Source organism: Vidua chalybeata, chromosome 14, assembly GCF_026979565.1.
Source record: "Vidua chalybeata isolate OUT-0048 chromosome 14, bVidCha1 merged haplotype, whole genome shotgun sequence".
In the NCBI taxonomy this organism is placed as follows: Eukaryota; Metazoa; Chordata; class Aves; order Passeriformes; family Viduidae; genus Vidua; species Vidua chalybeata.
Window position 1 is genome coordinate 12,864,539 of NC_071543.1, and position 21,755 is coordinate 12,886,293.

Sequence of the window (21,755 nt, forward strand, 5' to 3'; positions counted from 1 at the left end):
TGTAAAATGCACACAAACACTAATGCTTAAAATAACAGAGTGCCTGTCACACCAGTGCCCGCGGTGACGCCCAACACATGCTGCAAACATGGGCTACAAATGCTCAGGGACCCCTGCAGCCACCAGACCAGGTTGTGCTGAAGGCCATCACCACCTGGTTTGAAGACCAGCTCCTTCAAAATGCTACAGAACTACAGAGGCATTAAGGAGGCATTTTTCAAAGTAAATATAACTGAATTTTTCCTAGAATGGTTTGGGTTGGAAGGCACCTTAAAGATCAACTAGTTCTAAATCCCGACTGCCATCCTTCATATAGAGGATCACAAAATGCCTTGCAGAGGGGTCATTGTCACAGCAGAAACACAGGGCCCAGAGAGGACTGGTGGGACTGGTTCTCAGGGCAAGGAGCAGGATGTGCTCCACACACAGCCACGTGTGTCAGTGTGACAGAGGTGGCACAGCAGCTGGCAGGTCTGACACATGGCGTGGTTATACCATCACTCCACCCCAGGGACTGCGTAAGGGTGAGGGTGCACCAGCTCAGCAGAGCAGTGGGGAGCACGAGGAACTTTTTTTGGGTTTCAATCCTTGGTGGCAATTGCTGAAGCTGCATGATTCCCACCTGCACATCCCTGTGCTGTGTCAGGGTTCACATGCCTTACGTTGGAAAGAGACAACCACAGCAGCTCCAATCGCTGCTCCTGGAAGGACACGCCACCCTGTCCCCAGGAGGATGTGATGGCCAATGCACCACACAAGTGCTGCAGCACACAAGGCACCTCCACAGTGTCCTGTCCCACCACGTCCCAGCCCTTGCACTGACCCAGCTTCTCCCAGCACAGGATGCCCTTTCTCTCCAAGGAACCGTGACCTCAGCTTGAGTCGAGGCCTTTCAAACCTACATAAAATAATGCAAACAAGATGTTTCTTCTCTCTGGCGTCTCCAGCATGGAGTGTTTAATCCACCAAAGAAAGCAGCTTTGTGTTTCAGCAAAAGCCTGTTTATTGTTATTTATAGGTAGAGAGGAAGTCGGACTAAGTGATCACAGTTGTTCCTTCTGTCTTTATAATCCATGACATATAATTAAGGCACAACTTCTCAAGTCAGCCTTTCTCTCCAGCATTTTGTTAATTCCATATTTAACACAGAATTTAGTATTTCAGTTTGGATGCTTGCACCTCGGCAGCAAACCGCAGGGCGGGCGGCTGTAGCCCCAGCCAGGGCTCAGACCCAACCCAGCCAAGCAACTGGGAGAATCAAGAAAAAAGCATTTGCTTAATTTTTGGCACACACTTAAGCAGTTTTCCTGCATGGAGACATTTCCTGGAACAGGGCCCTGTAGCATACTAATGCACTCATTATGGTTTTAACTTAGATCTGCGCAATCTGATATTTCTTAGACAACCAAGACTTTATTCTTGGAAGGAGAAGTCAGCCTTGCCTGGAAGGTTACAGCAGAGCAAAAGGGAAGATGGAGCAAAATCCAGAGAAAACCAGAACATGTTAGACTGACTAAAGCCAGGCTCAGGAGCAGAATGTGGCAGTAGCCAGAGTCCATCTCCTGGTGGAGCCCCACGCCCCCACCGTGCTCCATGGCAGATGAGGCAGCACAGCAGAGGTGGGGGACACGGCTGCTCCTGACCCTCCTGCTGCTGCTCTGCCTCTGGGACTGATTCCCCGAGGAAGCTGAAGATGCTCCAAATTCAAACAGCTGATTAGCACATTAGCACTGAATCATCTAACCTGACAGAAAATTAGGACTCAAGGTAGCAGAGCCCACTTCTGCTAAGGATGCTAAATACAGTTTAATTATACAATGGCATTCTGTGCATGCTTTAAACACATAATTGCTACTATGGGTCCCTAGAAGACCCTCCTATTGCAGGCAATTAAATCTACCCCATCACAACAGACTGGGAAACAAGGAATGGGCTTGAGGGATCACTAGTTTTTACCAAGAGCTTAAAAAAACCCTCACTGGGCAAAGCCAGGCAGCACGACAGCTCCAGGCAATCACCACGTGCTTGTTATTTTCCTTCCATGGGTTAATCGGTTTCCTTGGCAGATTTCTGTGGGTTTTCATGTTGCACCGTGTTTGTGCCTACGGCACTACAGAAAGGAACAATCCCAGAGAAATAAATTCCTAGCAGCCTAATTTAGAGAGGAAAAACAGATACCTGCCATCAGTCTGGAACACAAGCCAGAGTCAGAGCCTGTAACAGGGTATTTAACAGCAGCCGTGTCAGCTGGGTTGCAAATGTGGTCAATACCTACCAGTGTCTCTTCCTCCCTGCAGCCATGAACCCAGATTCAATTATTCTTTGAGAAATACTTTGTTAAATAATTAAAAAGTTACTGCATTACTTTTCCCTTTCTTTTTTTTTCCCTCAAACCAGACCAATTCAATTTTGGAAGTATAAAGCCATTATAATGTGTCAGCTAGCAATTAGCTACTGTACACTGTTTATTCTTTAATATAATCTTTGAGTAGAAGGGCAATATTCTCAGAAACGCAGCATTAACTTGTTCCTGAATGACTTTAATATGGCTCTTTTCAAATTACTGCTCATAAAATCTCGGGGAAGAAAAATTTACAGATGATATCCCATCTCCTTAATTAGTTCTCTCTCTTTCAGCAATCCAATAGCAAGTGTAATATTTATTTAAAATAGAGCACATGGGGCTTACCACTAAATCTGCTGTAACTGGTGATACCAAAACAAGCAGGTAAAAAGGCAATGCTTGTTTTGCAGCCTGCACAGACCATGCTCACAGGTGCACACAGCTTTTCAGATTTATATTTCAATAAATGCTCATATTGAAACCATCCCAAAGGTTTTTACACCTCTAAGTACTTTTTGCTATAAAATGCCCTTCACCCTTCCTATGGTGAATGGAAACCCTTCCTAACCCAAATGGTTTGGCACTCACCATCCCCCTACTTTTTTTGACCTTCAGATAGGAAAAATCCCCCCAGCAGCAGCTATTTTCTCTCTCCATCCATCTTTTTCTTTCCAAACACCAGTCTCTGCTAAGACAACAAGAAGGCTGGAGCCACCAAAACTCCCAAAATCATTTCAACAGTTAAGTTGCTGAATCTCTTCAGCATAAAAATTATAGGCATTTGTTTTCCAGCAAAGCTCAGAACAACCTCACTCGATTTGCAGCTCCTGGCAAGAGGGGCATGAGGTTTTCCCCATGGCCATGCCATGGACCTCCCCAGTGAAAGTCTAGAAGAAAAACATGATAATTGTCATTAAGGGAAAATGGTAAAAATTTCTCCATGCAATAGAGATTAGCTGCTGGTAAAATTAATCCATTCAAGGCCAGCAAAAGGCTTGGGAGGGCCCTGTGTTCTTTTTTCCTTTCTTTTTTTTTTTTTTTTTTTTTTTTTTTTAAACTTCATCTGTTGATTTTTTCTTCGTTTTGAAGCTACCAGACCCATAGTAATTTTTTCTCCCTGACAGTCAGACCTAATTTAATTCAATTAAGGGTCAGCACCAAGATAATATACCCAAAACATGGCAAACAAGGTAAAAAGGCTCCCATTAGATTTTTGCTCGATAAAGGAATTACATTTTTTCCCAAAGACAAATAAGGCTTATTGAAAATGTAAATCATTCTTTTCTATAGAGATATACATATCTGCAGGGCTTTTTTGAGACTTTGTTGGAAGACATCTTGTTTTTACATGTACTGTGGTTAGAACAATTGAATTACAGAAAGACTTACAACATTAGATTAGTTTCTGCCTGATTGAGAATATCTCTATAATGGAAATCAGTGTGCACTTTTAACCTTGTTACTATGCTATATGTCTGATTAACGTATTAAAGGGACTCATTCAACAATAGGCCTTTGCAGACAGAAATTAAATTAATCCAACTTTATCACAACACCTTCATTAACAGCATCAAACAGAGGAGTAGCATTTGATTATAAGAAGTGTATTCCAATACACTGATACACAACAATTCCAAAATGAGGTGGGTGAATCATTATATGGGGGAAAAAATTGACTAAAAAAGTGTCATGCATTTTTGTTTATCCACTCACATTGCAAATTGCAAGCTGGGCATTTCCCCAGCTCCTGGAAAAGATAAACACTGCACCAAAATCTACAGGTAGGGAGTTATTACATTTCTTTCTGGCTCCAAACAATGGGAACTGCACGAAGCAAGGCTCAGAGATGACCTTCCTGGATGTTTTTTAGCCTCTGCTGGGCAAACCCTTTTGGGCCCATCTGCACTGAGCTCATGGTGCCATTTTGCTCATCAGAGCCACCCCAGCATCCCCTCCCACAGCCCCACTGCCCTCAAGTGCCCTCTGCTCCATGGATTTTGGGCCGTCCCTCAGGGAAGAGGCAGAGGACGGATGACTGAGACACAGCACAGGCAGCTGGGTATCTCCAGGAACACCTGCACTCTGCTCTCTGAGAGCAGCAGCACGAGGTTTATTTGTACAGTGATACAGATCAATATGTGCGATCCAGGAGTTAATAAGCTTCAGAAAGACATAACTTAGAGCACATCAGTCACCCCCAAGTTATCCTCAGTAACCACCCAGCTCTCCAGCTGGTTCTCTCCAGGTCACTGGTTCAGAGCATGGTCTCAACCTTTGCCAGTAGCATGGAAGAGAATTGGGTGTGAAAATTGATTAGGTTAGAAAGATACCTGCATAAAGATTCTGCATAAAGAATCACAAAATTTGCCAACAGCTGCCTTGCTTTTTCTTTTCTTTTTATTTTTAAATAGGAATAAATCTGCCCAAGTAGCTGTAGGCTATCAGCACAGCTTTCTGCAGCCAGCCTGCTCTTGCTTAAACAAATCTTTGGAAGAATAATGCAGTTAGCAGCAAACTTCACCTACTGAAAGCAGGCTCCGTGCCCTCGGGGGCTCATTAGTGGGGCAACACAACAGGTAGGGATGGAAAAGGCCACCAGTAGCCTTTTTGCAGTAGCCTGATAGGGCAGTGAGGACCCAGCAATGAGGGGTGCACTGCTGCAGCAGATGGATGAAAAATCTGCCTCAATTGTTTGTTGAAATTTTTTTCCCCAGCAAAACGTATTTAGCATCTTTCATGCCTGGTACCTCAAAGCCACTTTACAATAAGATGCAAAAATGATATAATTCACAGCACCACACACAGGCAGAGAATTCAAAACGAAGCAAACCACTCATTGCAACCCAGCAAAACAAAACACCGCTGCTCCGCCCGGGCAGCTCTGGGCGCTATTCCTGCTTTGCAGAGGGTCTCTTTTAACTTTCTGGTTTGTTCTTGGCTCATTCATCAGCATTGCTAATGGGAGAGATAGTTCTGGTTTTAAGGCAGCAGCACTCACGGGGGTTACTGTCACTGGAAGTAAACTCAGCGCTGTTAAGATGAAGGATGCCCGGTGAATGACCCCGGACGGAGGCCTGAGTGGAAACTGCAGTCACGGATAATGAGGCCAAAAGAGGGTTTAGCGTAAAAAGCACAGGGAGATGGATATTGGTGAGCACAACTCTGGTGTTGCAAAGCTGCGGGTCTAAGCAAGGATAAAAATCTTCAGGAAAGGAAATGGGCCAGAATGTATTTTGCTAATAAGGCATCTATGTTAACAGGGGTTGCAGGAGGCTGCAGCAATCTGGGCAGCAAGCAGGGAGCCGTGTCTGCAGGGCTGATGCTCAGGGGTTTCATCTCTCTGGTAAAAGAAAGATGTGTGGGGATTTTAACAGAGAATTCCACAGGCAGCTCCACCATTCCACAGTAAGTGTACAGGGCAATGGCATGTCTGGAGGGACTGAGTTAAAAAAGAATAAAGGCAGGTCATGCCATGGATATCACTCCTCTGCAGGCTCCTCAGAAGCCAGGGGGATCAGCTCACACCTAACAATCTCCTGTTTCTGTCATCCACCAGCTCGTAGCATCCCTCAGGTAAACCAAATCTAAATCTCAGCAAGGACCCAGAGCATGAGGCTGGTTTATCTCTGAAGGAAGTTCAGCTGTAAAGATCATTTGCAAACACAGCCCCAGTGAAAGGGCTGTGCCCCAGCCCTCCCCATTCAGAGGGGCAGCTCCTCCCTGGCCAGCACATCTCCCATAGTTTTTGATGCAGAGGAAGCCTCAAGACACTCGGAGGGAACTTTCTGATGCTGTGATCTTTGGTTCAGAATAACTCAGGTTTTTTCCTGCTTAAATTCAATCTATTTCAAGACCTCCCATTATGTCCTTGACCATTACAATTTATTTAAAAGTCAGACAGCCTGAAATATCAACGCTTGAAGCTCAGAGGTGAAAGAAAAGGCACCCCATATATCCCCTCCCTCAATGCTTTGCATGGCATGACCACCAGCTCCCTCCTCTCCTACATCTCAAAGCATCCCAGGTCCAGCTGTCCAAGCTAGCTGTGATGGGAGCCAGGAAAAAGAAAAGAGATGAGAAGAAAAGAAGCTGTTCTGTGCAGTGAAGAAAGCTGCAAAACATTGCAAAGCTGTGAACCCTCATTTCCAGCTGTTAAGACTGTATCCTGCCCCACTAACTCTGGGAGTTCTTTGTACTGATGCCAGGGCATCTCAGAACCAAATATCTTTTTAAACACTCGGGAGCCAGTTGCAAAACAACAAATTAGCTCCTCCACTAAAACAAGGAACACGCCAAGCCACAGTACACGAAGGCAGCTACACAGAACCAGTAATTAATCTGCATGAGGTCTTTAGGCTTGTTCTGACTTCAGCTTGGAAAAGATGCAAGACATCCCATCACACACAAACCTGTGTGCATCTCACCTGCAATGCGGGCAACGTGTGATCTGAAGGGAGATCAAGCCAGCCTCAGTGGGTGCTCTGTGATATTCCCACCCATAAAATGCAGCAGCCTTAAAAAGCTCTTTCTTAGCTGCAGAGTAGTGGGAATGAAGTTGCCACCAGCCAAGTGATCTGTCTCAGGACTGAAGTCAACAAACAGATTCCTGTGGTCTTCAGTGCAAAGTTGGACATTAACACGGTGTCAAAGGATGCTCCGTGTGCTGTCATGTGTGCATGCAGGGAGGAAGGGGCACTGTCAGCACCTTCTACTTTTTATTTTTAAAAAAGGCCTCACTGCAAATTCCCTTGAAATGGCACATCTCAGAGGCCAGAACATGTCCAGGATAAAGGGAGAACAAAAAAGAAGACTATAATATAAAGATTTACAACTAGAAGCAAAATCAAATGCTATTTTTAAATTAAACCTCTGCTGATGTTCAGTGCCATCTCCTCTGGCTTTGCAGTGACAGGTTTGAGCATCACTGGCCACTGGTTCCACCCAGCAGCTCTGCAGAGCCCCACACACTCAGTCTGCTTCATCCAGACCCAACTCAGTGACAAAATGACTCAAAGCTTTGTCATGCCACCAGGGCAAGCAGGAGGGCACACCAGCGTGCCACTTTGCCCACACTGGAAAAGGACAACCCTGACCAAAGACTGCCTGCAGCCTCACAGGCAAAAGTACTAGCCTGCAGCCTCATAGGCAAAATTCTTGCTAGCAGTGAATTAATTAATTAATTGTGACACCAGTGGTCTCCCTCCCCAGGCCAGACAAGAGGAAAAGCTTTCACTAGGCTGAAAATAACCTCTGAGTCTCAATCCCCTAGAGAGGCAAGTGATGGTCAAGAGCATTCATGCCAAAGTCCCTTCCAAGAATGAGATGTAGGCCTTTAATTTGTTACTGCGTATTTGAATACTAAACCAGAGATTTAAGTCCTGCAGCAGAGTGCCAAAATAGCTGGATCCAAATTGTTGATACTGGGTTACAAAAATGCAGGTATAAATAACTTTTGTCCTTATTCTTTCAGCATCAGCCACGCCATCAACCTGGGGATTTCTAGTTCAAAATCAACACCTTGAAATTCAGTGCTTTTGCCATATGCTACCCCAAGTGTCAGAAAATCTTTACTACCTGAAACCTCTTCAGACAACTAACCATGATACTCCCAAGGTCTTTTGACAGGAATGGGAATGCTGCTGATACTGCCCTCATAGTAAGGTATATTTTCATCCTGCAGGGGGAACAGATGCTTGGTTTAACACGCTTATCAGGCACCTTACACTGCCTATCACAAAATGGATAACAAAACACACAATACACACACCTTGGAGTAGTTCTGAGGGGGTCTGAGATCACTGAAAACCAAAACTTCTCCTGTATTTCCAGCTTTAAGTGAAAAATGGAGCTAGCTACCAGAGAGTATTAGAGAATAGCCTGAGGATTAAACTTTGCCAATAAAGAACTTGAAAATACAGAGGCTGTACATCCAGCTGACTCTCCCAGGAGAGATGCCAACAAAAAGCAACCCACATTAAAAGTACAAAGAAACCGAGCTCGGCATCTCAGAGGGAAGGACTTCGCAAACAGCGCCGTAATTTCAAAGCTTTCACCACAAATCTCTTGCCAGCTCCAGTACAGACAGAAAAATCCATCAGCAGATAGGAAAACTCACCAGAGCTCCCAGCCAGTGCAACCTGCTGAGCAAAGCAGCTTCCAGCATGTCACCAGGTGAGATGGCCCCAAAAGCAGCTCCTGGGCAGTATTTGGGGAAAACCAGCCTGGCATCACTGTGCTGGCAAATGTACTAAATCTCTGTCTATGGCAACGGGTGATATTTTCATTCTTGGCTGCCAAAAGTCCCTTTATTTATATATTCTTGATTTTCAACCCTGTGTATCTGCTGCAACTGCTGTTTTGAACACACACTGCAGCAATGTTTCTGCAGTGCCACAATCAACCAAAGTACCTCGTTATCTTTACAACATAGTCATGAACTCCCTGCCAGGATTCCCTAAAAATCTAGGTAAGCAAGGGTCCAGTTTTGGATTCCCTAAAAATCTAGGGAAGCAAGGGTCCAGTTTTCCTGACTCTGAGGCTTCCCAAGGCCATCAGAGCTGGGTTCACACCAAGCTCTCTCCTGAAGCCAGGTGAGATGAGCACTTCAGCTTTGGGATAACATCAAACCCAGCCTGCACAATGGCATCACCTCCACAGCACCCCAGCAGCACAGCTGTATAACTTAGTTAACCCAGACCTAAACAGTCTTTTAAAGGTGTTTGCAGGAAAGTAAAGCAGCAGGGATCTGCTCACAGGACAAGCACATTGGGAATTGCATGCTGTTCCCATATAGCACTGCCACCTTTCTGCTTCCCTCCTTCTGATGAATGCAAGTGGTTGAACAAAGCTCAGGTTAATTTTGCAATTTAATAGGATTTTCTAGAAACACAATCATCAGTTCTGAGTGAAAAAAAAAAAAAAAGACTCTGCTGAGCTCCCTGCTCTTTCCTTTCTAGGCAATGCTCTGCAGGTAGAGCTGCACAAACAACTGCAAGGGGAGCAGCAGGGGCTGGGCAGCTGGGATGCATCAAAATGGGGTAGGCAGCAGGGTGAGGGAGGGGATTCTGTCCCTCTACTCCACTCTAGTGAGACCCCACCTGGAGTATCTCCTCCAGCTCCAAGGCCCCCCAAGACAAGAAGGACATGGATCTGTTGGAGTGAGAGTGACAAAGCTGATTGGAGCATCTCTGCGTTGGAGACAGGCTGAGAGAGTCAGGGCTGTTCAGCCTGGAGAAGAGAAAGGTGCCAGGAGATCCTGCTGCACCTTCCAGTGCCTGATGGGGCTCCAAGAAAGCTGGAGTGGGACTTACTACAAGAGCATGGAGTGATAGGACAAGGAGGAAGGGCTTTCAGCTGACAGAGGTTCAGATTGGATATTAGGAAGAAATTCTCGAGTGTGAGGGTGGTGAGGCTCAGGCTGCCCAGAAAAGCTGTGGCTGCCTCATCCCTGGCAATGTTCAAGGCCAGGGTGGCTGGGGCTTGGAGCAGCCTGGAATAGTGGAAGGTGTCCCTACCCATGGCAGGGGAATCAGGACCAGATGATCTTTAAGGTCCCTTCCAACCTAAATCATTCCATCATTCTAACCTCAGAGGAGAACAACTTTTACCTATATAAGGCCCCCTGACTATCTCCCTTGTAATTCCAATAACAGAGAAAACATTAACTTTTGGAGGTGTTGGGGTTGAGTATTTTATTAAGCTTATTTGTACTGTATCTCTCCCATTTGTCTTGGTTTGTGGTAAAAAAGCACAAAGAGACTGACTAAAATCATTCTTCCCTACACTCATGATTTAAATATCTATAAGAGGTGGACATACTAGGCAGATTTTCAACCAGGGAAAATGTAGGAGATTAGAAAATTAATACAGATATAGGCCTAGACAGCAATTTTTTTTTCCAGTGTGCCCTGAGAGTCAGCCTCCTTGATAAAGTATTTTAATAGAAGGTTTTAGGGGTGAAGTTTTTAAGCAGACAAATTGTAGAAATAATAAAGCCCTAACACACACCATGGCTGACAAATTAGCTACTAAAGCAAGGCTTGGGATGGGAACTGTTTACTACCACATTACTGAATTCACTCTTCTGCACTGCTGTTGACAGACCTGGAACAACACACAGGCTCCCATTTAAATGCATGCCTGGAGACACAGTTTCCAAAAGCACATTTACAGCAGCATGACTTCCTCCTCTTAGGGACTGTAGAGCTCCCCAGAAACCCACCTGGAGGCTCTGCAACACCTCTGGAGCTCAATTCATGAGCCCTTTGTAGCCAGGTCTGCTCCAAGCTACAGATGGGTCCAGGTCTGTGTGTGAATGCTCACACCCAGCCCAGGGTGGGGGGCAAGGGGGAATAAGGAACAACCAGGTGGAGAGAAGATGCTCAGTCAGGTAACATGCCTGAGGATCTGAAATACCAGGAGGGAAAACCACTGCTGCAGAAATGCCACCAATGCTGGGAAAAATAAAAGAAGCCCAAAGGACAGGCAAGGGCAGCAGTGTTGTTATTCATGGTGTAATCACTATGGGCATGGAAGATAAGTTTTCCGTAATTCCAGAGGATTTTAATGACAATTAAATAACCTGTCATTATTCTTAATACCATGCAGGTGAACTGTACTTTGCCTGCAGAAGCAGTGGTGGCCAAGGTCAGTAATAAGAGAGGTCAGAATGAGAAGCCAGGGTGAGTGTAAAACCCCACACATTCCAAGACAAGCCCTGTGGCATTTCATATTTTGGTATGGCTACAGTGTCTAAAAACAATCATATTTACAGAATTACAGTAAATATAACTGTTTGCTTCCAGGTATATTCTTTGCAACTCAATATGTGCTGATAAGTTTAACAGAGAAACTTTCATCATAGCACAGCTAAATAAAAAAAGCTGTATTCTATCATTTACGAAGTGATATCTTACAAAGATGTTTACCCCAGGTCCTGATGCAGTTCAGCTGTTAAGAGTCAGCCCTCTGCAATACTGTATGCTTCCCTTATTGCCTTATTTCTCTCTGAACAGCTCATACCCTCACTTGTAAAAAAAAAAAAAGTTGCTCTGGGCTGAGGTCTGACATAAAAGCCTTAGCTGAGCAACATCAGTGATTTAAAAACAAACTTCAAAAACCCAGTGGCCATTCTTTTTTGGTGACAATTGCCAGGCAACTGGCTTTTTTGGCTTGGATTTTTCCTTCCTTACTCCATTAATGCAAAAATGTCTCTAGAGCAAAGAAAAGAATCACTGAAGTATTAAATAATCAAGAGGAGTTATGTTTAAGTAAGTACCTAGCTACATATGGCACAAATGAATTCCAATAGCTTTACCAAGTACAAAAGCACTGAATGGTTTTTGTAATGCCCAGTAATTTTAATTGTAAAGAAGTCAATTTATGTTCTGGTTTGGCAGAGGATGGGCAGTTCTACTGCTTTGTGTTGACTTTAGTGGTGCTCCATCTACTTGTCCTCCCACAAACTCACTCTCTGTAGACAGATCAAGGTGTCAATATCCAGTAATAAAAGGGTCAGTCATGTTAGTTCACTATGTACACGGACATCTCCAAGAAAAAGTGCATTTTTGTTGTTGTGCCAATAAAAGAAAGATATGGGAGAACAAACACTGATCCTTTCAGACCCTACAGCAGTGCCCAGGTCTGTGCTCACAAAACCTGGCAGACAGCCCACATGCACAAAGCTTCTGCTCTGCCTTAGCACCTACATGCGTGGTGGGCTCACTGATGCAAAACATGTTGGATGCTTTTGCTCACAGTTGAATATGTCAATAAATCTTTTGAGATTAAACAGGCTCACTCTACATATGGAAGTAAGTTTTGTTTCTTACTGCCCTGGAAATGCCAACTGGGCTTAGAGCTGAGCTGGGTTTTCTCTCATTATCAACTGTAACATGAATTCTCCATCTCACCTGAACTCAAGGTAAACCTACAGTTACATCTCTGCTCCTTTGCTGTTCCAAAGAAGGTTGACTGATGGTTCTGGCTGATGGTAGAACTTCCCCTGGCTCTGTGGCAGCAGAGCTGCTGCTCCTGAGAGTCAGCTGGAACCTCCCTGCACAAGTAGTGCTTGGCAGGCTGCTGTGAAACAGTGATTTTCTGCAGAAAGGGACTCAGGCAGGTTGAAAGCCAATGTCCTACAGTGTACCCTGGAGCTCAACATGCTGCCCACAAGTCCTGCTTGGGCCCATCTGCCCAGGTGACCAACACCCAGCCCAGCCACAGACTCCCCCTGGTCACTGCAACACAAGAGCAATCCAACTCAGTGTAATTCAGTCCCTAAACCCTTCTAAGCAGTGCAGAACAGCCAAACTTCCTGGGGTGGGAAACCACCTGAGTGCCACCACAATGTTTCACAGCCTGCACAAGTGTGGTGGCTGAGCAAAGCCAGCACAGAGAACAGCACAGAGTGCTGCTGGCTTAGTGCCACACAGCTTAAAGCCCATAAGCTGATCCATTTCCATGGCACCCCCCAAAAAAAATAAGAGTTACAGTGCAAGTAGTACAGTGACCTACATAAACACAGCTCTTTTGTAAACAGGAGTCAAGAATGGCAGGAACAAGCAGCTAACAGGGAAAGAGTGTCAGATTTTAATCATCTTTGGTTTTAAGCAAACTATTACAATGCTCCTGCACTTTTGCCCCATCTCCAACTCTTCCCTCCTCACATGGAACAGCTCAGTTGTGTCTCAAGAAAAATCCCCTCTGCAGAACAAGCCATAGGATCACATTACATTTGTCCTTGCTGTTCAAATGGAGCAGCAGGATTTTCAGAACAAGACAGCCTCAGTTTCTCAGGAGGCTGAGAAATTCCCAAAATGTGTTTTTAAAGAGTCAAGTAAAAATAAGAAATCTCATTAAATGCAGCTCAAAACTGGAATGAGTTACTAAAAGATGGAGAATCAGCTCTTCTTTGGTAAATCAGGGGATGCTACAGCACATGCCTCTGCCTGGCATCTATTTGGGGGTACATTTTTGTGATGTTAAAGGAGGCAGAGGACACCTGGAGAGCAGGATCAGCCTTTCAGAGCTTCCCAGGGCAAGCACAGCACTCAGGGAAAACTGAAGATGCTGGGACATCTCAGCTCCCAACCTCACACCCCAGGGCGAGTCCAGACCCTTCTGCTCTGACAAGCCTGAAAAGAGGCAAAGCCCTTAATGGAAACCCAGGCCATGCAAACACCAGTTTCAAAGGCTACCAGAAGTTTTTTTGGAAGATCAGAAGGGGGTGGGAAGGGGGTGGTAACTGGAGCCATTTGGGGTTTGCTGGCAGGAGGAAAGGGACAGCTTGGTTTCAGCACCTGCAGAAAGCTACTCACAGCTGTCGAGAGCTTCCCTTCGTTCTTCTGCGCGTGGACGACGGCGTCGCGCACCACGGAGAACAGGCTCAGCAGGACGTGCTCCATGTCATAGATGCCATGCATGCCTCTGGTCAGCCCCTCCAGAGCCTGGATGTACTCCTTCCAGAGGTGATGGATCTCCAGGACGCCCGCCAGGCATCCCTGCATCACCGCCCTGCAGTAGCCGGCACAGGGCTTGGCCAGGAGCAGCCCCTGGCAGTGGGAGCAGTACCACATCCTCAGCAGCGCCCGCCCGCAGTCCTTGCTGAATTTCAGGTGGTCAGTGGTGTTTATCACCTCGATCCCCAGGTTCAGCGCCTGCAGAAAGACTCGTGTGGCCTGCAGGGACTTGGACACCTGCGTCATCATCGTCTTCGGGTAGTTCCCAAAGACTTTGAGGTCTCTCCTGGCCGCCCGCAGACATTCGGTCATTTCCACAGAGGGATCGGGGAAGCCAGGGTTAATCAAGTGGGAGTAAACCAAAGGGAATAAACTGTCAAAAAATTCATTTATCATGTCATTGACACTGATGTCAGAGCCCAATATGTACAGCGAGATATCAGTAAAAAGTTCTCCAACAAATTTAAGAGCCCTGGGCCCCATGCTCTGGTAGTAGGTCCTAAACATGCTGTTGGTGAAGTTTCTTGCATGCCGCACTACAATTTCGAAGGCTTCTGCAAAACAGAACAACAACAACAAAAAAAAGTTACTAAGAGATGGTGAGCCCAGAAACAGGGAGGATAATGTTCTACCACATCACTGCTGCCAGGGCTGGCCCCATCCTGCCTGCCTTGGGTCAAACACCTGCTGGCAGCCTGCTGCAAAACACCAGCATCAGCAATTTCCAGGGGAAATGCATAAATTCTTTAAACAGAAGCTACATTTCAAAATGGCAAAAAACCCCTATGATCTAGTTAACATTTCAGCTTTTAAAGAAAATATTGATTCAAGAAAAGGGCTAGACTGCAATTTCTTTCTCTCCCCCCTTTCATATTGATTTGAAATTAACAGGAATTCTATCTCCAGACTTAATTTAAGGCAGAGATAAATGTTTGACAATCTGTACAGTGTTTAAAATTAGGAAACAGTAAATGCTGACATTCCATTATGAAAAGGAAAATATTTATAGGAGTTTAATCACAGACAATATTCTGACTCTATCCCCAGCAGGTACCCTGCACCAAGTGTCCTCAAAGCCACTGGAAAAGCTCCCACAGTGCTGCAGTTTTCCCAAATGCACCAGGCTCACTTCAGCTGCAGATCCAATGTTTCATCTGCCCTGGATGGAAGCTGCTTCGTTGTCCAAAACGATGCTGAGAGCCAGTGGTGCCACGTCCAGCTGTGGGTGCCCAGCCAGGAGCACTCTGATACACATCAGGCTGTCCCACGCTGTCCCATGAAACTCAAGTTTTAGACAGAGACTGTCATTTTGCTATTTTCCCACCTCAACCTTCAAAAACTTTAGGACTTTCAGCCCACACCTCCTCCACAAGGTGAGCAGGGAAGCCCCCACAGTCATTCCTTTAATTATAGCCCTCCTCATCAGCAGGCTTCCCAAATATCCATACCCCACTATATATGTGACAACACACCTACGCACACACACACCAGTTGGCATCTCAAAGCATTCGAAGGGGAGGCCATCAGTGCAAACAAAAGTCTTTTTCTTTGGCCAGCTTGCTCTACCAGCCCGTGTCCCACCCTCCAGGGTACTATTCACAAAATGCTAAAATTAATGAACAGCCTTTCAGTTCACAGGTCACTGACACCCCACGATGTAACTGCTCTAAACTCTGTCACTCTGGAAACACACATCCTGGCTCAATTTGCATGAAAATTATGTGTGTTCAATAATTAAAGGGAATGTTTAATTTTTAAAGCCGTAAGAGTTATCGCCCCCATTTGTTAAGGCTGGAATGCAGCTGAGCATGGCCTGACATCTCCACAGGGCTTCAGTATCAACACAGGCACAAGCAATGGGCCTTGCTGCTCGCCCTGCATAACCTCTTGCTTACTCAAGAGCTTTCAAGACCATCACATCTCCAGGACTTTCAGCTCTTTCTTCCTGGGTGCACCCTATTTAGGGATGCCTGGAAGGACAGGGGGTTGTTGCTGCACCCCACCCCAGCATGCTGTGGTGAAAGCAGTGATCAGAGCAGGAACTACTGATACACTTCTGCAAACAGTGTCTCCATCCCATCTGGTGCCTGCACACCTCCCCAGGCATGCTGCTGAAGCATTTTGTCCACAGCTCCAGACACTCACACCAGGACTGTCCCAGCAAGACAGGAACATCCATCTGTGTTCCCAGGGAACAGCAATCCTTCCTTCCTCACAACACAGACTCATGCAGCAGTGCAGGGACACAGGGCCCCTCTCTCCCTGCCATGACAGCCAGCATCCTGCTCCTCACCCCCAGGCAGAGGATGGCAAAGCTCTCCAGGCAAGACTGCAGCAAGTGTGACACAATGCAAGCAGAGCAGTTGAACTATTGCACTGTATGAAATGCTGGCTGTACTGTCAAAAGTTTTAAAACAACAAAAAAAAAAAGTCTCTTTAAAGAGGACACATGGATTACAAAACTTTTTCCCCCCACTCTTTATTCTCAAGAACACCAGAACAGCTTTTGCCTCAAAAAGCACAAAGAACATTCTGGACCAGTGATTTTTTTTTTTTTTTGACAGCAGTGGAGACGGTGCCAGGATTTTCATGCTGTGCCTCACCATTCACCTTTACCCTCTTCTCTGTTAGTTCCCTTCAGAAAAAGTCATCACTTTTCCGTTTTCTCACTCCTCTGTGCTTTGCCAGTTATCATCAGAGCCAAAAGACTCTTCACTGATTAGAAAAATATTCCAAGCTCCTATGCAAACCTCCTACGGCGAGAAGGGCTTCAGGAAGGAATGGAGAACAGTGGTGTATCAGAAGAGCATGCACACACAGTCCCACTGCTTTAAAGGTCATGACATGCACATAATTTTTATCGTAATAACTGGCTGCGAGTGTCTATTTTATGCGCCTTGGAGCTTTTGCACATATCCATTAGAAAGCGCAACAGGGACTATAAAAGCATATGCAGACTCCTGCTGCCCTATTAATAGATGCAAGAAATAATAAAACTTTGTAAAAAAGAAGTCTTACACATACAAAATCTCCCCCACCCAACTCCCACAGTAGCTGCTTATTCTGAAATATTCCTCGGAAAGCGCTGGCTGCAGGAATTCTAAATCCCCAGCTGCCAGCAGCTGCAGTGACCCTCAGCCAGGCTCCGAGTGCTTCAAAGGGGAGGAAACTTTGCAGGTCAGACCCCTGTGCTCCCATGAGGGAACCTCACAGGGACACAGGGGGAACAGTACATTATAGACGTGACACAGGCGTCTGATCCCCTGTAAAATCCCACAGCCTGGATTTGCTGCTGGTAAAATCTGCCCCACTCATAACATGGCATGATTGAAACTCATTACTGGAGGATAATTCAATCTTTTCTCTCTTGTATTTTTTTTTTCCCAAGGATATTTTCAAAAGCTGCCATTTAATGCAGCTGTTTTGCAGGTCTGGCTGAAGCAGTGTGAATACAAAGCAAAGCATCAGACTTGCCCCCAACTTCAGCAGGCAAAAGCACTGCACAGCTGAGCAGGGCTCACATTTTACAATCTCCATCACTGTAGAGTACACAAACAGATGCACACACAGCAGAGTATAAGACATGTTCCTTTAAACACATTAGCAACAAAAGAAAGGCTCAGGATAATTTCCATCCTTTAGTGGATGCAGGGACAAACATAGGGACAAAGGCTGAGGAAATGGCAGATGTATTTAACACCTTCTTGGCCTCAGTCTTTAGTAAAACCAGTTTTTCTCCACATACCCAGCACCCTGAGCTGGAAGACAGGGATGGGAAGTAGAACAAAATCCCCATAATCCAGGAGAAAATGCTCAGGGCTCTGCTACTCTACTGTGTTTAGAGACACACAAACAGAGCTGGATGGGATCCACCCAGGAGTACTGAGGGAGCAGGCAGAGGAACTCACGAGGCCACTGCCCATCATTTACCAGCAGTCCTGGTTACCCGGGGAGGTTCCAAGTGACTGGAGGCTGGCAAATGAGACAGGACTTGGGAGGGTGAGATCATCTTGAGTGTCATCATGTGGCATGTACAAGACAGCCAGAGCATCAGGCCCAGCCAACATGGGTCATGGTCCTGCTTGACCAATCCCATCTCCTTCTGTGATAAGGTAAGCAGTTTGGTTGATCAAAGAAAGGCTGGGGATGTTGTCTACCAGGACTTTAGGAAAGACTCTGGCACAGTTTCCCACAGTATTTCTCTTGGAGAAACTGTCTGCTTGTGGCTTAGACACCTATCCAGGAAAGAGAAACCAAGGGAGCACTTGCAGGATGGGAGGCAGAGCATCATCACCAGCCCAGCACTGGTGCCCTGGTACTGTACCTCTGTTGACTCCCTCAGTCAAGGGCAGCTTATCAGGACTCCCAAAGGATGAACAAAACAGCTGAACCCACTCTAGACCACAGGTATCAGTCACTAGTTGAAAAGCACAGGCTATTACTTATTTTTCAGGCTAGACTCTTGCTGAAGTACCTGGAGAGGAATTGCTGCCTGATTCCAGCAGCCAGAAGGGAAGGACTAAGCTCCTTTCAAAGTGCAAAAATTCCCCAGAACACAACCCAGGGAGAGCTGCGTGGCCACTGCAAACCGGCAATTAGAGAAAATAAATTGTAAAAGAGCATAACAGTGCCCTGAGTGGGGATTACTGGCAGGAGAAGGAAATCGCTGTGTTCTCAGCCCAGATAATAAGAGTCTGCTGCTTAGTAAAAATGCCAGCTTTCCTGAGAAAGCACGTTGGCTCTTAAGCTGCAGCAAACTTCAAAGGGGTCGGCGGCGGGGCCGGAGGAGCTCTGGATTAACCTACTGGCTGCCCCAGGCTGCAGGAGGCTCCTGCCCAGTCTGCCACTTACAGGTTTATTTAAGAGATTATGTGATGCAGTTGCCTGAGCCACAAGGGGCTGGTACAAGTGACCCCAGCAAGCCATTCCCATCCAGCATCCCACTGCAGAGGGGAGAGCCAAAACCTGATGGCAGCTGCAGAGCTGGGGCAGCTACAGCGATGCACCTCCAATTCCGAGCTCAGCAAGTGCTGCTTCACAAGCAGCTGAAGGTGTTTAGAAAGGTGAAACAAGGTCTGTCCTCCTTCTGCCTCCCATGCCAGCTCACTAAAAACCAGCACCACAGGAGCCACCTCCACACACCACTGTGACCACTGGGAGGAGGGACAGCGGGGTCCACCGTGGCACTCAGGCACCAGGACGTGCCACAGGCTTCATGCTGCCCCTCCACTAATGTGCTGCTCTGGTTTTGCTGTAAAGACAAGCTTCCAGCAGGGACAGCTGCCCTTCTCTGGGTGTCACACAGCACAGCAATCAAGTCCTCTTTGGCAAAGGCTCAGCGAAGGTGAAGGGGCTGCACAGCAAAACCTGCTGCACCAGCAGCTCATCATCCATGGGCAGCTGGGAAGGGAACAAAGGTGGAGGTGCAGGACTGTGTGACCCATGCACCCCACAGCACATGAATACCAAGGCATTAGAACTGCACCTACAACACTGATTTTCCTGTTTCTTGACATCTAGACACATAAATCCTGCAACCATAACTCTCTCAGCAGGGAAGCTCCCACTTACTCTCCCTCCAGAGCTGAGCTCACAACTCCCATTTGCACTTCTGCAAAGGACTTAAAAACTTGTCTCCACACACATATCTTGACCACCAAGATATCTCTTCACAGTGGAGGAACTACGACCTTTGTTATTCCACTGCCAAGAGCCAGTAAAAGCAAGGCTCAGGGTTTTTTGAGGGGACAAAACCTGGCAAGTAATTCTAGACAAGGTCATGGTGTCACCATCATTTCCCTACGCCCTTGGTAAACTCCAGGGCCATCTCTTCCAGGAGTTTGTGGCAGAGTGGTGAATCCTCATGCACTATTCCAAACTGTAAAATGAACAGAAAACTGATTTCCATGCAGCAGAAACTTCCCTTGAGGTCAGCACGGATCACTGGCAGTCAGCTGAATTTCCCTCCGCAGATGATGATGATGATGATGCATTTTGTGATTTCCTGCACCTTCCCCAGGATTCTGCTGTTTGGAGCACTACACTGCAAATGTGGCACATGGTGATTTCCTGTCCTGCACATGGGACCATTTTCAAATCTTACCAGCTGCACAAAATGCACTTTACATGCCTTTTAGGTATGAAAGTCTCCTCCTCCCACAATGAACCTCATCTACGACGCAAACGCTCCAGGGCAGCAAGTGACCCAGCTCCTGGAGCTCAGTGCATTTGCTGAAGTTTCTCTTTTAGGCTTCAGTGGCTCTCCTCACGAGCCTGGGTTTGCTCCCCAGGCCTGTCCCTGGAGGGTCCCTGCTCACAGGGCCTGACACCAAACTCTCTGCACAAGGTACAGCAATACCTGCAGGGGTCAGAGAGCCTCGGGTCTGGCCAGGCTTCACCTGCCTTGGCTCCACCTGATCTCTGGCACTTCCCTGCTGATGGCAAAACTTCTCCCTTCACTTCTCAGAACACAAATAGCAAATCATCAGGAGAGAGCTCGGCACTGGAATCTCTCAGCCCACAGGAATCATTTTCACCCTGAGACGAAAGCATGGGTGTCCAGGCAGGACATCAGAAAATTAATCAGTTCATTAATCTGTTCCCAATGCAATCACTGCATTTCCTGCAAGCCCAAAGTTCCCAAACCTTTAAAAATCCCTTACATCTAAAAGCCAAAACTGTTCAGCCCCTCAAAACCACTACCAGCCTTCATGGACTGGAATTCAAATGTTCATCAAGGAAATGCTAAAAGTTTGGGTGTTTGTAAGCTCAACCAAGTATTTTCTGACCTGGCTCTTGCTGTGCCATTGCTCAGGAGTGGCAAAAGAAGCCAAAGGAATCCTCATGGGAGTGAGCTCTAAAAAGAGGAAATGCTTCTCTAATATCTCCAATGAATCAGACAACTTCAGCCCCGTCACAACAGCCTGTGCTCCCCAACACAGCAGAGCTCACCAAGAGAGGAACAACTGTTTGCAGTAACGGCCTGGCAGCCACAGGCACTACTGCTGAGATGAACCCCAAGTCATTTTTCAAACAGCAGGTAATATTTATTTACCAACTTGGAAAACGTTTGCAATATATTGAGCCGAAAGGAAACAAAATCTAAGAGAATTTCCCCTGGCAGCAATAAGAGCAGCCTCCAGATTTGTTCCTTTATGATTTACACCACACTGCAAGTTTTTAACAACATTATCTGGAGACAAAAGCTCTTCTAAACAGTATAATTACTTTTGTCTATGGCATTACAAAACCCATCAGATGGTGCCACTGCTGCTCTTACAGGGTTTGTTTCACTGAGCACATTTGGGTTTAAAGCTTAGGAAATGCTTTTTTTCCAACTATGACACAGCCTTTTGGATTATTTTTACAATATTGTCACCATAAAAATTATGGTCTCGAACTCCCAAACTTATGAGATTAGCTTCAAAGCATTAGTAATAAAAAGTGGAACAATTCCATTATTCTGTCTTCTTAATTTTAAGCCATCAAGGTTTGCACTTTCTACCTTTGCTCCATCACCACCAGTCCAAGAGAGCAAAAGACCAGTCTTTAAATGAGACAGGGCTTTTTCCAGCTCCATGCCCACTGCCTTCACTACCACAGGGGCCAAGCTACAAGTTTCCAAGCCCGTGTTGCTCACCAGCCAATGCTAAATCCTTATGCCTTTGTCAGAAAAGCATCTTCTCCTAATTATCTGTTTCTATCAGAACACCAAGCTCCAAAGCCATTTATTTTTAATTGTTCAGCTTATATAGTGCCCTGGCAGTTTGAAATACACTCCCTGAAGTTTCTAATAAAAATACTGTACGATCCATTTCATTATACCCTCTCAAACTGCCCTGAACACTCGCTCCTGTTCCAGTCCAGGTAACAGTCCAACTGTTACACAATTAGTCACACTGCACTTCTCCCATTTAATATTTATATCCTGCACACAAAAACTTTGTCAATGC

At 46.0% G+C, this 21,755-nt stretch overlaps 1 protein-coding gene across 2 annotated transcripts in view; it reads right to left on the bottom strand.

Annotated features, from left to right (window-relative positions):
* Positions 1-21,755, bottom strand: part of GPC3 (glypican 3) — a 145,512-nt gene that overhangs the window by 67,244 nt on the left and 56,513 nt on the right. For both annotated transcript variants that reach the window (XM_053955636.1, XM_053955637.1), the window contains exon 3: positions 13,663-14,357. In XM_053955636.1, coding sequence (XP_053811611.1) covers positions 13,663-14,357 — 695 coding nt within the window. The remainder of the gene's footprint in view (positions 1-13,662; positions 14,358-21,755) is intronic.